A 15648-nucleotide genomic window follows, 5' to 3' on the forward strand; every position below is an offset into this window, starting at 1 on the left:
ATAATGACAGCAACATGTAGCATAGCCTTTTAGGAAAGGGATATTGTAGCATTAAAAGGCAACTCAAAAAGTATTGATAGTAATTTAATTGATCATTTCCCTTTTTAGGCTTTCTTCATCTTTCCGCTTCAATTTTCTACTCCTGTATTTCTTCCTGGCATTACCTGACATTACCTGGCTAGGTGTCACAAGACACTTTGTGTCTGTCAGCATTGTGCTGCTCACGTCCACAATTTGCATTTGAGTCTCAGAAAGTCATGCCGTGGAGACGTGGCCACTGACTGCCATTATCTGCTCATTACCACTGTTTAGTTCACCGTCCACTGGGGTTTTAGAAACCTTTCATAACGTCAGACTTGTATCCACGCATTAGCTGTCGGTCCAGTGACTCCCTGCGCTACTCAGCCCCACTTGGTACTGATAGGATGAATCTCGGATGGGTATCATTCCTTGTGTGGAACAGGCTGAATACTCTTTTAGAGGCTGGAGAGAGGAGGCTGGCTTTTTGTGGTACAGAGGTGGATGACTTGTATCTCTAGAACCAGTGAGAACTGGAGAGCATGACGAAGAGGAGGATGACTGTGGGATGACAGGCAGACTCCTCTGGACCATGGCTGAGTTGTAGACCCCCAGGTCAGCCATTGATGGGGTGGGCTGTGGTAGCACGGGGTGGACGGGTGCAGAGTTGGGGAAGTGAGGAGTGAAGGGCTGGTATGGGACGGCCTCCATGCTGTAACGGGAGTACGGCTGCATTGTAGCCCACACGTTGCAGTTAACTGAAGGAGAGCTGGTCCGGTCGTCTTTGTCTGCTGCCCCTGATCCGGACTGGGCCTCCATCCCGCTGTACATGCAAGCTTCTCTGGAAGTGATTGCTTCTGGACAGTATGGACGGGAGAGTAAGGGCGACTCGTAAGAGGGAGCTGAACGGAAGAAATGCTCCTCTGACATCACCGACGACGACTCCAGATATGGTTGCTTGCATCCGAGCTCCAAGTGTCGGCTGTTATCTGCAAAGCAATTCAGTCAGCTGCTATGTGGATCGCGTCATACTGCGTATGATTTCATATTATTATAAAAACTTACCTCTGTGTTTAAAGCAGTGATAAACTAGACCAGGATCTCTGCTCTGGGGGAAGTGGTTGGAGAGAGAATCCTGGGAGTCCAGGTTAGACAAAGGAACTGCTGTGTCGTACGGATAAGGAGACAGGACTTGAGCATGGCCTGTTAGAACTCCGGCCCGGAGCTTCCCCGAAAGGTGACTGTGTGAGGAGAGGATCCTCTGACGAACCACGTTCTTTGAAATGACTGGATAATCTTTCCTGCACATGAGGAAGAGTAAAAGAACAGAATCAGACTGGGTTTATACTCTGAAACCTCACCTTTTTTAGAGAGAAGTATATACTCGTATCCAAATATCTCTTATAGAAATAGTTGCAGCATGCTCAAGGGTTTATGAGACCAGAAGTTCCCCCCTGCTGGCTTTTCTGTGTTAACATACCCCTCTAGTCTTGAAGCGCGCAGATCTCCATCTTCACTGCCTCGGAACCCTTTAGCAAATGGGTTGTTTTCTATCTTCAGCTGAGTGATCTAGAAAACATTTCATTGAAGCTCTTAGACTTTTGGGGTTACGGTAAATATGTAAAGCAACAATTATTGCCATTTTTAACTAATCAGATTGCTCTGACAGCAAGAAGGACCCCAATAGAAGTGAGTTGTTGGAAAGTGGCCCCTAGCAGATCTTTACTGTAATTAACTGAAAGGTCTGACATGGAAGCGTGGAACTGAGGCCCTGGTTGGTCTCTTATCCAACTCTTGAGGTAGCCACAGACCTGTAAAGACCTTAACCTGTAGAGGAACGAGTGTAAAACAGGTGTGATACAGGACAAAGCAGCAGTAGTGCAGTCTGAAGGTACAAACCTAGCAGTGCCGTGGGAGCACCCTCTGTCTAAGCAAGAAATACGTGGACCAGCAAAGTCGGATGCAGATGGTAAGATGTTGGAGAGGTCACAAAAACTGTTCTTGGATTTAAAACACTGAATGAAACAGGACAGCCTGTATGATATTTGTGACGCTAGGCTCACCCAAATATAGTGGCATGCTCGCCACGCATGCTATCCAAGCAGCTGAGAAGAATGTTGCTGAGCCATGTTTTTTTTCTCCATTTAAAAAAAAATCTGTGTCCACATAATGATTCACATTTTCTACAGAAATGTTTAGGTACCTATTCTGCCCTTATAGGTGGCTATAATATTGGTAGTGTTTTGAATTGCAGATCTGTAAAAATATTATGAGCAGCAATGTAGTAACAGTACGGAAATGATCTGTGCTTTCATTTTAAAGAAACAGAGCTTGGCCTTTTAGTGACCAAAGTAGACCTGCTATTCAGTGTAAACAGCCCAGGTAGTCTATCTACAGCTAAAACAAGAAATATGCCCAGACTGTATAAAAAGACATGCTCCATCTGAATACCCTTAATAATATAGCTCCTGTTCCTTGACCTTTCACAGGGTCAACAGTAAGAAGACTGTTGTGGGGAGGAAAAGAGCTTCAGACTGCGGTGCCGATTTTGGACAGTCTTTACTTTCAACATCGTTATGTGATGAAAACACACATCAAAGATTCTAGTCAAACCAGGGCCTACAGCCTTCTAAAAATAAATGAATGGCATGTACTTGTATAGCGCTTTTAACTAGTCTTGACAACCTCCAAAGGACTTTAGACTACAGTCATTCACACCCTGATGGTGGTAAGCTATGTTGGTAGCCACAGCTGCCCTGGGGCAGACTGACAGAGGCGAGGCTGCCATGCACTGGTGCCCTCTGACCACAGCAGGCAATACGGGTGAAGTGTCTTGCTCAAGGACACAACAATGGAGACAGTGAGAGCAGGGGATCGAACCGGCAACCTGCCAATTTCAAGACGAACCCCCTAACATCTGTGCCACCATCGCCTGCTTGCTCTCAAACATTTTTCAGGTCTGCCCATAGATTTTCTGTGGTACAGAGGCTTTATGATGGCCACTCCAGACTGACTTTGTTACTTTTAGGCCACTTTGTAACTGCTTTGGCTGAATGTTTATGGTCACTGTCCATTTAGAAGACCCATCGGTGCCTGAGCTTTAACCTGGCTTATAATCTGAGGTTTCAATATTTTCACATAATGTTCTTCCCTCTTGGTGCCATCTCTTTTGTGAAGTTTACGAGTACCTCCTGTAGTGAAACACCCACAAACAAAGGGTGACAGCATAACAGCATGATGCTGTCAGGAAAAAGACCTTTTTCCTGTGCATGTTTACTAAGCAAATCTGTTCACCCTTTTTATTACTCCATTCTGTCACTTAGACACGTACATGTCAGATTTGTCTGGAATCTGTCTGAGAATAAAATGTGTAACTTCCCGTTTTTCATACACCCTCTGGGTGAGGATTGTGTACCTTATGATTCTGATAAGATGTTACTGAGATGAAGGCAGTCTCGTGGAAGACATGAGTACAGTAGGCAGTGTTCTTCGATCCGAAGGCATTGTTTTCATCAGCTTTGACAATGTGAAGCCTGGGCTGGTATTTATGCATGGAGTTAAGGATGATCTAGGGAAAGAAAGAGAATGTAATCATTTAATTGAAGCCATGGAGGAACAGAATATAAATTTAAAACTTTTTTTCCGACAATGATTCTCAAGTCAATGGCTGTAAGCAAATCAAAAACCTATACAAAGATCATTTCCTAGGTTACCACAGATCCTACCTCCCAGCAGCTGTTAGTCTTCAGAACCATCACTGCTCCCAACAAACTCAGCAACTGTTTACATCCCTGCTGTCTTCTGCACAGTTCTTTTCATTTCTTGTAAATAGTCTGTTGTTTATGCACAGATATACATGCACGTTTTGTACATTTTAAAATCACACAGCACAGTTGCACATATCTTTAATCTGGATTGATACAAACTGAGTATGCTATGTTTAATAACTGCAGTTTTATTTTTCTTATGTCATAAATATGCTCTTACTTAATAGTGTCATACTTAGTTTTAGTTTTTACATTTTCTACCTTTGTGTGTATCTATATGCACCATCTCCCCTTCCCTTAGCTGCTGGTATACCTGAATTTCCCCACTGGGGAACAATAATGGATATTTCCATGTTTTTCTATTATTTGTTGACATTGATCATGAAAGCCTGTCTGCTGTGAAAGCATCTGGTATGTTGGAGTTCAATCTGTCTTCAGATAATCCAAACAATCTTTCTTTAGAGCAACATCTGCAGGGCTTCTTTCTAACCTGTAAAATCAGCAGTGGAAGTTGAGCTTGCAGACCTTAATGACTTGTGCAGAGACCAGTTAAAAAAGCTCCCTTAGGTAAACAAAATGTTGTTTATGGTATAAATTAGCACAAAGGTGGGACAATAACTATGTGAATAACCCCAACATTTTATGTCTTCTAGTTTATCATGGTACCGTATGGGCTGGAGGAGTGCTTTAGTCCCACCCTTCCATATTGGACCTTTCAGATAATTAAAATACAGATCTGCTAGGGCCCCCTTTGCAACAACAACTCACTTCATGAATCGTCTTGTTACTGAAAAGTGCTATAGAAATAAACTTGCCTTGCCTTCCTGAAGTTAGGTTGATGACTCTTACTGTGTTTCGTCAATCCAAGTGACAGGTCTTCAGATGACCTCCCCAAATCCAATACATTTAGTTTATTTTGCCTTACTAACAAGTCCAATGGGTGCATTGAATCCCTGATAATAACCATTTTAATGCCTAGGCTTCTTCTGATATCATTATATCTGAATATTACTGCCATCTTCAGAAGTTCTCTGATGACTCGCCCATTGTGGGCTGTGTGTCTGAGGGGAACGAGCTGGAGTACCGGTCGGTCATCATGGACTTTGTGGACTGGTGTGAGAAGAACCACCTGTGTCTAAACACCAGTAAGACCAAGGAGATGGTGATCAACTTCAGGAGAAGACCCCCACCACACTCACCTGTGAACATGCAGGGGCAGGACATAGAAACTGTGGAGAGTTTCAAATACCTGGGTGTTCACGTCAACAATAAACTGGACTGGACTCACAACACAGACGCTCTGTATAAGAAGGGCCAGAGCCGGCTACACCTCCTGAGGAGGCTGAGGTCCTTTGGAGTGAGCAGGCCTCTGCTAAAAACTTTCTATGACTCTGTGGTGGCCTCAGCCCTCGTCTACGCTGTCGTCTGCTGGGCCACAGGCAGCGCAGAGAGGGACAGAAAGAGACTGAATAAGCTGGTGAGGAAGGCCACTTCTGTCCTGTGCTGCTCTCTGGACTCTGTGGAGGAAGTAGCTGAGAGGAGGGTGTTGTCCAAGTTCACATCCATCATGGACAACACCTTCCACCCCCTGCACCAGACTGTAGAGGAGCTGAGCAGCTCCTTTAGTGACAGAATTATACAAAGGAGCGCTACTGCAGGTCATTTATCCCCGCTGCTATCAGACTTTACAATGTTGCACTATAACAGCAATAACTAATGTGCAATAACTACTGTGCAATTCTATTTAATTCACTGTGCAATAATCCTGTTTAATAATCCTGTTAAATAAGTGACTTCAGCTGTATAGCTATCTCACTACCTCACTATTGTTCTTACCTGGTACCGTGTTAATGTACAACATCAATCCATTTGTATATAAGTCAACTGAATGTACATAAGTCATCCTAAATATGTGCTTTATTTTATTTGTATTTTTATCTTATTTTTAACTTTTTGATACACTGTATCAAAAAATGTAGACACACATTTGTGGACACACTCTACATACCTTATGCACCTTTTCCTCCGTTTGGCACCTTCTTTTGTTTATTAAGCCGATGTGTGACAAGTGAATTTCTCCACTGTGAGATCAATAAAGCTCATCTTATCTTATCTTATCTTATCTTATCTTATCTTACAACCAACATCAGTATAAATAAACCCAAATGAGTCAGGTGTGCTCAGGTAAGAGTCACTGATATTTTGTGGGCTTAAGCTAAACAACTGATCAACCACTGTAACAGATCTGGATCTGAATTTCTGAGAAAAAGAAAACAAATTGCAACACTTCTCCTTAAACCTTTATTAACCATTATTAGTTTTTGACTCCATTACAAATCTGTCATTTGTTTTTGTTATTCTATATGGACAGAGGTGGCGGAGAAATGCCCCCAAACACTGGCTGCTACAGTTGCAGCAAACGGTGGTTCTACTAATTATTGTCTGAAGAACAATTTAAATCTATAACAAGCTCTTTATTTGTATTTCTTTTTTCACCTCATTAAATGAGGTTCTGCAAACAAACACACACCATACCTGTCTGAGACTTGGCCATAAAAATGCCTTGATGGTGCAATGTGGTTGATAAGTGGTCCATGTCCTTGGGTGACATTACTGATTCACATTTGATACAGTATAGATGAATGCCAGCACTGCTGGATCACAGCTGTACCACGAATGTACAAAGAAACAAACATTTTCTGCTAATTTTCGCTCAGACTCGAAAGCTTTCAAGCAGAGAACTGTTGGACTCACTGAGATAAGCGACCATCGCTGCACATTTCATCTGACCTGATGGGGACTGTGAGAGTTGTGTAGCAGGTGGCGTGTGTTGAGCATGCACACGTTTAGGTTGTTAGGTGGCTGCAGGTCAGCTCACTAACATCCCTCTGCTCAGCGCTGTGCCCAGTCAGGCATTAGCAGGAGTGGACCAGGGTCATCACTGGTCCAGCCCTGTCAGCCATAATAAACATCAAGCTCCACTTCCCCTCCCCACTTGCCAGACACTCTCCTGAGACGACTTCTCCTCAAGGGGGCTCCCAAAGAGAGGCAAAGGTTGAACAGGCCGTGGGCTGCTAGGCTCGGCTCGGACACTGAACGGCTCTGTTGCCGAGGTTATGTGAAGACCGAAATAAACTCACTATTATCTTTGTCTGCCCTGCTATCAGAGTGATACTGAAACTCCTGGACCATCAGGCTTTCATCTCCTTTGATATGAAACAAAATGCTGATGTAATTATTATTGTTGACTCACCTAGATATTGGCTTTGGATATGTCTCAAAGTTCCCAGTGGGATTTTTATGAACAAAAAAAACTAATCCTGCCACCATATTTGACTGTAAAGACACCTATAGGCTATAGAGATGTTAGTAAGGTTATATTTACAAGCCTGAGGTAGGAAGAGATAACTGTAATGGAACACAGATTCAGGCAGACGATGGAAAATAGAAAAGTAGGTACTCCCATAGACAGACAGCAGCCTTTGGAACAGTAACAATGATTATTGTGTAGTTGAATATAAAGTCGTGCTTGAGAGAAAGAACTTCCTGAATTAAACAGCAGTTAAATGGAGTAGGCTCGGCTGAGAGGCTATGAGAAAACAGCTCTGGGCGTTTGTGGGGGGGTGACTCCTATTTGTCTGGGCACATACAGGTTCATGGCGTGGGCTCTGGTTGGCTACGTCATTGAAATTGTGATGGGCTCAGGAATCACTGGGGTCGGGGGGGTTGGGGTACCAGCTGGGGTGGACCAGGTTAGGGCCCTGGTCTTAGCTTGTGGCTTGGGCTGTGTGGGAGCATTAGTGTGGGAACATGAGATTGTGACTGTGTGCTTGGTTCTTTGTCAGGTTGGGTTTTGGACTGCCCCCTCTCCTGGAACATCTCAGGTCTTCACTAATTGTGGGGCCCATCAGGCTCCCTGCCGATGGTTGGCGCCTTGACCGGCAGGTGTGTTGGTAGTTCTCGGTGTCTGGGGCTGGGTTCTCGGGTGTGTGCTGACTCACTCCTGGTGGCTGATTCGTGAAACCTGAGCTCCCTGGCTCTTTTGGGGCTCTGCTGGGAGGCGGTGTGCCCTTGGGCCTCAGGTCTCTGGGACCATTGCTGGATCTGCTCTGGCGTAGCAGAGCCTATGTGCTTGTCGCTGAAACTCCCTGGAGCTTCTGCTGTAGTTCCTGGGGCTCTCCTCTGTCCTCTGAGATGGTTGATGCAGCTCTCCCTGTGTTGGTCCTCCTTGGGCTCCTCTCCTCTGGGGGCCCTTTCGTATGTCTGGGAATCTGGTGTCCCCAGTGTCTGCCTCAACGCTCTAGGGGGCGGGTCTGTGGCTCCTCACACTCTCCTGAGACACCTTCTCCTCAAGGGGTCAGTCCATTTTTCTAATGGCAAAACCTTACATATACAAACACACTCACAAATACCCACAGGGGCTTAGACCCAGGTGCTTACAGATAGACCTCTATACAGATAACCCCTATAGTTAGCTTTGGCTGTCACTAAATACATCTTGTATTAAATAATACTGCATATTTTTCAGTGATGTTATCAAAGGCGTTGGTTGTTTGTACTTTTTTTGTTTGTTCTGTTGTTCTTTATCTCTCTTTCTGCAGATGCAATAGCAGATTCTGAGGATGTTATCTTTTTCTCTCTTTTTCATTTCCTTCCTATTTATCAACTTCTTTCCCTTTTAGCAATTTGCCTCATCTTTCTCCCTACCTTTTCCTTCTCTTTTACCTTTCTGTTTCTGTGTCCATGAATTTGAAATAATCCCAAAATAATATCTGATAAAGTTTTTTTGTATGAGTATCAAGCAGAGCACTATAGTGAAAGCAGTGATGCTCCACTTGTGAAAGTAAATCTGTTCTCTCATTGGCATTAAGACAGTAATTCTGAGTGCTACACTGCCAGACAGGACATGTAAAAAAGTGAAAACAAATACCCAGTTCTGTTTATTCACAAACATTTGCTCTCATTTACTCACTATGGTTGCTCAATATGTTGTCATTCAAAACATACCTTAGAACATGTTTCAAGTGTTCAGACTTGAAACCCAGAATCTGTTTTCAAATTATTAATCTCCTCCAACTCAGAGTGAGGAGCAGAAAATCTGATCTCATCTTGTGGCTTTTATAGAACTGTTTTAATAAAGGGGGGGGGGGGGGGGGGGAGACATTGAACGCAGGCTTAACGGATACTAAGTCATAACAAAAACAAAATAAAAAGCACTATAATCCATTTAGAAATTCCATTACACATAAACTTGTCTGAATAACATTCAATTATTTTTCTTGAAACAGAAAAATATTGAGTTCTCAGAAACTCTTACCTCAACCCCAATTCAAAAAGGCTTAGCTGTTTGTTCAAACCAGACATGAAACTAAAGGTTTGACAGAACACACTAGCCATTTCTTGATGGTATCTACAGCATCTTCATATATTTGAACTTGTCAGATTTAAACCAAAAGGACGTTGTTTGGAATTGTAAAGGATAGACAAACAGAAAATAGTGCATAACTTTCCCTCCAGCCCAGTCTAAAGTTTCCTACAGCCTCTAACAGGTTTTCTTCCCGGGTTTTTCTGTATTTACTTCCAAACATCTTCCCTTCAATTCTGACCAGCTTTCTTGTTCCTGCTGAAGAAAAGCATCCCCATGGCATGATCCTGCCACCAGCATATTTTACTGTGTGTAGGGTATGTTCTGGGTGATGTGGAGTGTATAGTTTTCCACCCACAATAGCGTTTTGCAGGGTAGCCAGAAACTCCACGTTTGCTGTACCACTAACTGGCTTTTGGCAAACTTCAAAGTAGACAGAATGGTTTTCTTTCAACAACGGCTTTCATACTACCACCCTCCCATTAAGGCTACATTTGTGGGGTACAGATTCTCCCAACTGAGCTGTGGATCTGTGCAGCTGCTCCAGAGTTACCATGGACCTCAGCTGCTTGTCTGATTAAGGCTGTTCTTGTCCAACCTTTCGGTTCTGGTGGATGGTCATGCCTTGGTAGGTCCGGAGTTGCTCCATATTCTTTGCATTTTCAGATGATGAGCTGAACAGAGCTCTGGGAGATGTTCAAAGCTTGGGATATTGTTTTATAGCCTAACAGAACCTGATATTCATGAGTTCTAAATACTTTACAGATATGGATACTGCAAGGCGCTGTAAAAATCAAGTTACATGTGCCATCACAGTCTAGCAACTGGGATCTAATAAAGACACTGTTTCAGGAATTCAGATGTAGCCGAGCCTTTGAAAATCAGTTACACGATAGAACTTTATGAAACCTCAAAAGTTCTATACTTGTAGAAACGTCTTTGCTAATCTGTGCTTTACTCAGAGTTGTCATTTTACTGTTAAAAGAACAATTGGAGGTGAAGATGAGAATGGCCATACATTCTTTACTTAACATAATTAATTAACGGTGCTATTCATTTCAAAAGGTACTGCTTTGCTACACACCTCGTGGTCCAGGCATCATCTGGCCCCTGCTTGGCCTCTAACTTCTTCTGTCCTCATTACTCGCCCTTATCACTGCCCAGGCACTCAACTCAACGCGACAACAGGCTCCACCACTGATCTGAGAGGTTATGAACCTAATGAGCCCGCCCATTGATGGGATGGCTTCAGACAAGCTATCCCAGAGTTCCCCTGGGGAGAGCTGCCACAGTCACACTCTTCACCTCCAAATGCACTCTCCTCTAAATCGCTCCATTCTTTGTCTCTTAGCTCTCATTCACTTGTTCCATTCCATCACTCAGAACTCAGCTTATGGAAACCCCTCCATCATGCTGCTGCCTATGCATCTATCTGTCTGGCAATATTAGGATATATAGTATACACATCGGGCTGTCAGAAATGTCTTGTATGACCATTTGGTTTTCTTTATTCTAAAGCAACCGGACAAAAAAATGGCTTGACATTTTTTTTGATTGTGCTTTTAAAATCTATTAATAGACAGATTTGAGCAAATAGCTGTAGCTTGTTCATTTCCATGTTAATGAGGTCTTGGTCTTCTCCTGGGTTTCTTTGGGCCCGTTGTTTGTTTCTATTCAAACACTGCAGACTGATTTTGAAAATGACTCAGACAGATTTTTAAATCTAGAACAATGTAATTTTGTGTCTGAACTGTCTGTCTTGGTGTCTGCGATGTATGCTCCGTTTTTGCCTGCTTGATGTACTGTGTCTTGCGTATTGCTATTGTCTGTTTCAGTTGTTTTAATAAATGTGGCCTGTCCTGTTTTTAAAAATAAACCTGCCCTGGGACCACAGAAAACTAGCCTCCATGGCTAACTCTGGCATATTTACATGTGGACTTTACATGTAAAGTTTACATTTACATGTGAACTCATGTTTATTAATATGCACTGTCTCATCTGAAATAAAACAAAATATGATTTTGTGTGTGTGTACTTGTACTTGCAGCTGAGTAAGAACAAGTAAGGACTTTTTTTGGTCCTGGCCTTTTCTGGGCTAGAGGTTAGGTTAAGGATTAAGGTGTCAATTAGGTTTGGGTTAGGGTTAGGTATGTAGTGGTATAGTATTATGGTCTGAGTAAGGCCATAGAAAGGGTTGAAAATCAGTGGAGGTCAAGGCATGGTCCTCAGTAAGCAAAACCTACAATATCAACATCATATTCAATTGTTTTTGTAATTTTTTTATGTGCTCACATATTTTGAATTCAATTAAATTTTATTTATATAGCGCCAATTCATGAAACATGTCATCTCAAGGCACTTTACAAAGTCAAAATCAATCAGATTATTCAGATTGGTCAAAAATGTCCTATATAAGGAAACCAGTTGGTTGCATCAAATTCCCGACAAGCAGCATTCACTCCTGGAGAAGCGTAGAGCCACAGGGAGAGTCATCTGCATTGTACATGGCTTTGCTGCAATCCCTCATACTGAGCAAGCATGAAGCGACAGTGGGAAGAAAAACCACCCATTAGCGGGAAGGAAAAACCTCCAGCAGAACCAGGCTCAGTATGAACGGTCATCTGCCTCGACCGACTGGGGTTACAGAAGACAGAACAGAGACACAACAAGAGAGACAAAAAAGCACAGAAGCTCACATTGATCCAGTAATCTGTTCTATATTAGATGTTATCATCAAATCTAGCTGGTGAGCTGTCTTCCCTGGATGATGTCTCAGATAGCATAGAATGTTTTGGGATTTTAGGTATTCATCCTCCTTGAGGGTTTGTTTTACTTCTAACTTTTCTGTTTTCCTTTGTTCACTGTCACACAGTTGTCACACAGTTGTCACACAGTTGTGGCAGATCTGTCCTGGCTCCTGCTCTGCACAGTCGTTCCCATTTGGTATGTTTCATAGATGGACGCTGGCAGCGTCGTCGCCTGACCTGGGCCTAGCCCTGAATGATTCTCATGAAGCCCCGGATCTTTTTTTCACCCAAAAATAAGACGATTCCATTAACTGAGCCTCCCTCTAATATTAAAGAAGGGAGTTTTGTAATTTCCCAGCTTCCGTGAATGTAACACAGGCGCAGCGCTATGACCAATCAGAGAGGAGTTGTACGGAAGTGGGAACTCATCCCTGTTTTATTGGTTGAAAGCTCTCTGATAATCGTACTGCTATGTGGGAGACATGGGCATCGGGAAACAGCCTTCATCCGCTCAGGAACACTGAAGAGATGCCAAATGGAGCCTGGATAGCAACCATGAGACGACCAGACCTCATTTTCAACCCTGTATCCTGGATACATGTTCATGACATTATCATCAGACTGGTAAGTTTGAATCAAAGCTGCTTGTGCTTTTTTAGCAGGCTGATAGCACTAGCCTAGACAGCTAAGGCTAACAAACAAAGTGAATGTAAAGGAGACCATTTGTGAAAATCCCCTGCATCATAAATAAATCAACCAATAAGCCCCTAAATATGTAGAGTGGTTGCCAGGCTTAAAATATTAATTTAAAAAAAGTGTCCAGATTTGCGCGGTCCAAGAAGAAAATGGACAATATTTTTTGTTTGCTTTTTGTTTACCTGAGTTAAATCAGGAAAACAGTAAACGAGAGAAAGAAAAACTGCAAAAGCGGCAGAAAAGAGAAGGAAAGAAATGTATTGTTAAGTAATAAAAAACATGACGTGTTTGATCCTCCATGTCTATAATCAAATAATTCAGAGCATGAAAAGTTTCATATTTCTGAGTATGGAAAAATACAGCACCACAGTGGATGACATTTGTGTGAAAATGTCCTGAGTGAAACAATGCAATACTTTCTGTTGTTATTAAGTACAAATGTCATTGTTTTTCTTGCAGAAGAAGATAGAAGAAGTGAACAGATGATGGAGAGAAAAGAGAGCAGCAGACACAGAGGCCCAACCAGATGCAATGTGGCACAGAAGAATTAACTTTTGTGCTTGCCAGGGAAAGAAATAATTGAGAATGTTTGTTAGCTGTTGACTAATGTTAACATCCTTAACATTGTGCCTTAATATTAAAACTAATTTTAGAGATTGTTACATTGTCAAGATTCATTTTAATTGTAATTTTGTTTTTGATCTGCATGTCTCTTGGTGTTGAGTCAACATTTGGTTCACCAGAACTCACTAAGCTGAGAGATACATGTAGAACTTTTTTATGACCCGACTATTCCATGATAGGTACTCACATGTCCGAACGGGTCCAGGTGATTATTTGTCAGTTTTAGCTTCTGAAATGACACCAATTGCCGCATCCAATGAGCTCCTGTGGCAGGGGAATCCGGATGCACATAGAGTCTACCTGGCATTGCAGGCTCAGCCTTTCCAGCCACCATCCTGAAAACAGATTTAGACAGATGTGTTGTGGATAGAAACCCAAAACTTAGGCAGATATTGGTTTCACAGAAAGGGATGTAAGAATACAGTTTATCAAAATATATGACCGCCTTTTTTATTATGGAGAAAATATGCACTATTGTGGTTAACATGAACAGGAGTAATCCTTTTCATACAGATGATACTGTGATGTAGTCTTAGAGCTTCACCTCATCAGATGCTTCACCAGCTCCTACAATCCTTCAATACCGTTCAGTAGACTTTGTGTGAGTCAAAACTAGTTTTGGCATTTCCTATTTTACAAAGCTATTCTTGGTCTTTTTCCTTCAAATTTAACATCCTACTTTTAAAAATTACTGGAGTTTACAATATTCACTCCCAAAATCGGTTCTAATTGACAGTGCAAATGGCTAGTACGTGAAATAAAGCAGTCCTTCGGTTTCTCAAGTATGTATTACTTGGTGTTGTTATGTAACATTAACAGTCTTTGAAAGATTTCCTGTCTTTTTTAATCTTTTTCAGTTTGTATATATTTTACCATTCTGTATGTGGCGGTATAATGTTAGCTGTTCAGTGCACTATGAACAACAAGAGCCCATCAAGGAACTTCTCTCTTTTCTTCTTAATCGTTTTGCCAGCGTCCTGTAGGAAAATGTTTTTTTTACAGTTATGATTGGATGTAAACTGTTTCAAGCAGGAAGTAAATATTATAAGTCACCTGAACATTTTGTGTTTTTAGTGTTTTTGGGGCATGTTTTTTAGAGCACTGCCTTGCAGCAAGAAGGTTATGGGTTCCAATCCCAACCTGGGCTCTCTCTGCATGTGTAGGTTCCCTTGAGCCATTTCCTCCCACAGTCCAAAAGCATGACTATTAGGTCCATCGGCCTTTCTAAATTGCCCTTAGATGTGTGCATGGTTGTTTGTTCTGTGTGTCTGTGTTGGACTGGTGACCTGTACAGGGTGTACCCTGCCTCTCGCCCAATGACGGGCACCAGCAACCCTGCATGGATAAGCAGTGTAGGTGACGGATGAATGGATGTTCTTTAGAGGAAACGTAATGTGCATCATTTATATTAGTAAGTAAGTACAGGAAATTATTAATCATGCATTCTCAGTGTGAGGGATTGCTGCAAAGCCATCGACAATCCAGACTGTCCAATCTGACTCTACGCTCTTTCATGAGGAGTGAATGCAGATTGTCAAGCTCTAGATGCAATCTGCTGGGTTTCCTTAGATAGGAAACTTTTTGACCAATCTGTCTGGATGATATGATTGAATTTGACTTTGTAAAGTGCCTTGAGATGACATGTGTTGTGAATTGGCACCATATAAATAAAGTTGAATTGAATTAGAAGGTTTGCTACTAGACTTGAATGATCAAAGAGGTAAATACAGTAACTGGGAAAAGAATCAGTGGCAAAATACCATGTGACATGTTGTCAATGCATAAAAGGACTTGATTTTTTTTGTAAATATGACAAACAGTAGATGAAGAGTAATGCCAGGGGCACAAAAGGAACTAAAACCTACCAAAAATGGAATATCCAGCTTCTAATCATGATCTAGTCTTCTTTATCTTTTTCATTCAGAGAGCTTGGACTGAGTTATTGCTTCCATTTAATCAACTTGGTTCTTATACTAACTTAATAATGGTGGTAATGAGAACAAGTTCTCCATTGAGTTAAGATTATATATATATATATATATATATATATATATATATATATATATATATATATATATATATATATATATATATATATATACAAAAATGTTAGACCATTTAATGAAAAATGAATTTACTGTTTTAGGGAGTTATTAATTTAAATGGTTTTTTTTTTACATAACTCTTACATTTGTTTTTTTTAATTGATCAACTGTTTGCTGGGAGGATTTCTGTTCTAACAGTCTTACCACTTGTTGTCACAGAATTTGTAGCGGTGGTCATCAGCTGGGACAATGTCAATGAGAAGGATGTATTTAGTCTTGGGGTTCATGCCACTCACTTTAACCTTGTAGCTGGGAAACATCCTCCTGTTGAAGAAATTAAAAGGTGGATCATTAGATGCACATTCACTTCTGTTTAACAGTATAAA

The 15648-nt window shown here is 41.7% G+C and overlaps 1 protein-coding gene across 2 annotated transcripts in view; it reads right to left on the reverse strand.

Moving 5' to 3' along the window:
- Positions 1–66: 66 nt before the first annotated feature.
- The window catches only part of tbx4 (T-box transcription factor 4), a 35701-nt gene continuing 20119 nt past the window's right edge, over positions 67–15648 (reverse strand). For both annotated transcript variants that reach the window (XM_036129431.1, XM_012878785.3), the window contains exons 4-9: positions 15467–15586; positions 13405–13552; positions 3434–3586; positions 1499–1587; positions 1084–1319; positions 67–1007 (exon numbers count right to left, since the gene is read on the reverse strand). In XM_036129431.1, the coding sequence (XP_035985324.1) occupies positions 370–1007; positions 1084–1319; positions 1499–1587; positions 3434–3586; positions 13405–13552; positions 15467–15586 (1384 nt within the window). In that variant the 3' untranslated portion in view covers positions 67–369. The remainder of the gene's footprint in view (positions 1008–1083; positions 1320–1498; positions 1588–3433; positions 3587–13404; positions 13553–15466; positions 15587–15648) is intronic.

This window comes from Fundulus heteroclitus, unplaced genomic scaffold, assembly GCF_011125445.2.
Source record: "Fundulus heteroclitus isolate FHET01 unplaced genomic scaffold, MU-UCD_Fhet_4.1 scaffold_169, whole genome shotgun sequence".
NCBI classification, from domain to species: Eukaryota; Metazoa; Chordata; class Actinopteri; order Cyprinodontiformes; family Fundulidae; genus Fundulus; species Fundulus heteroclitus.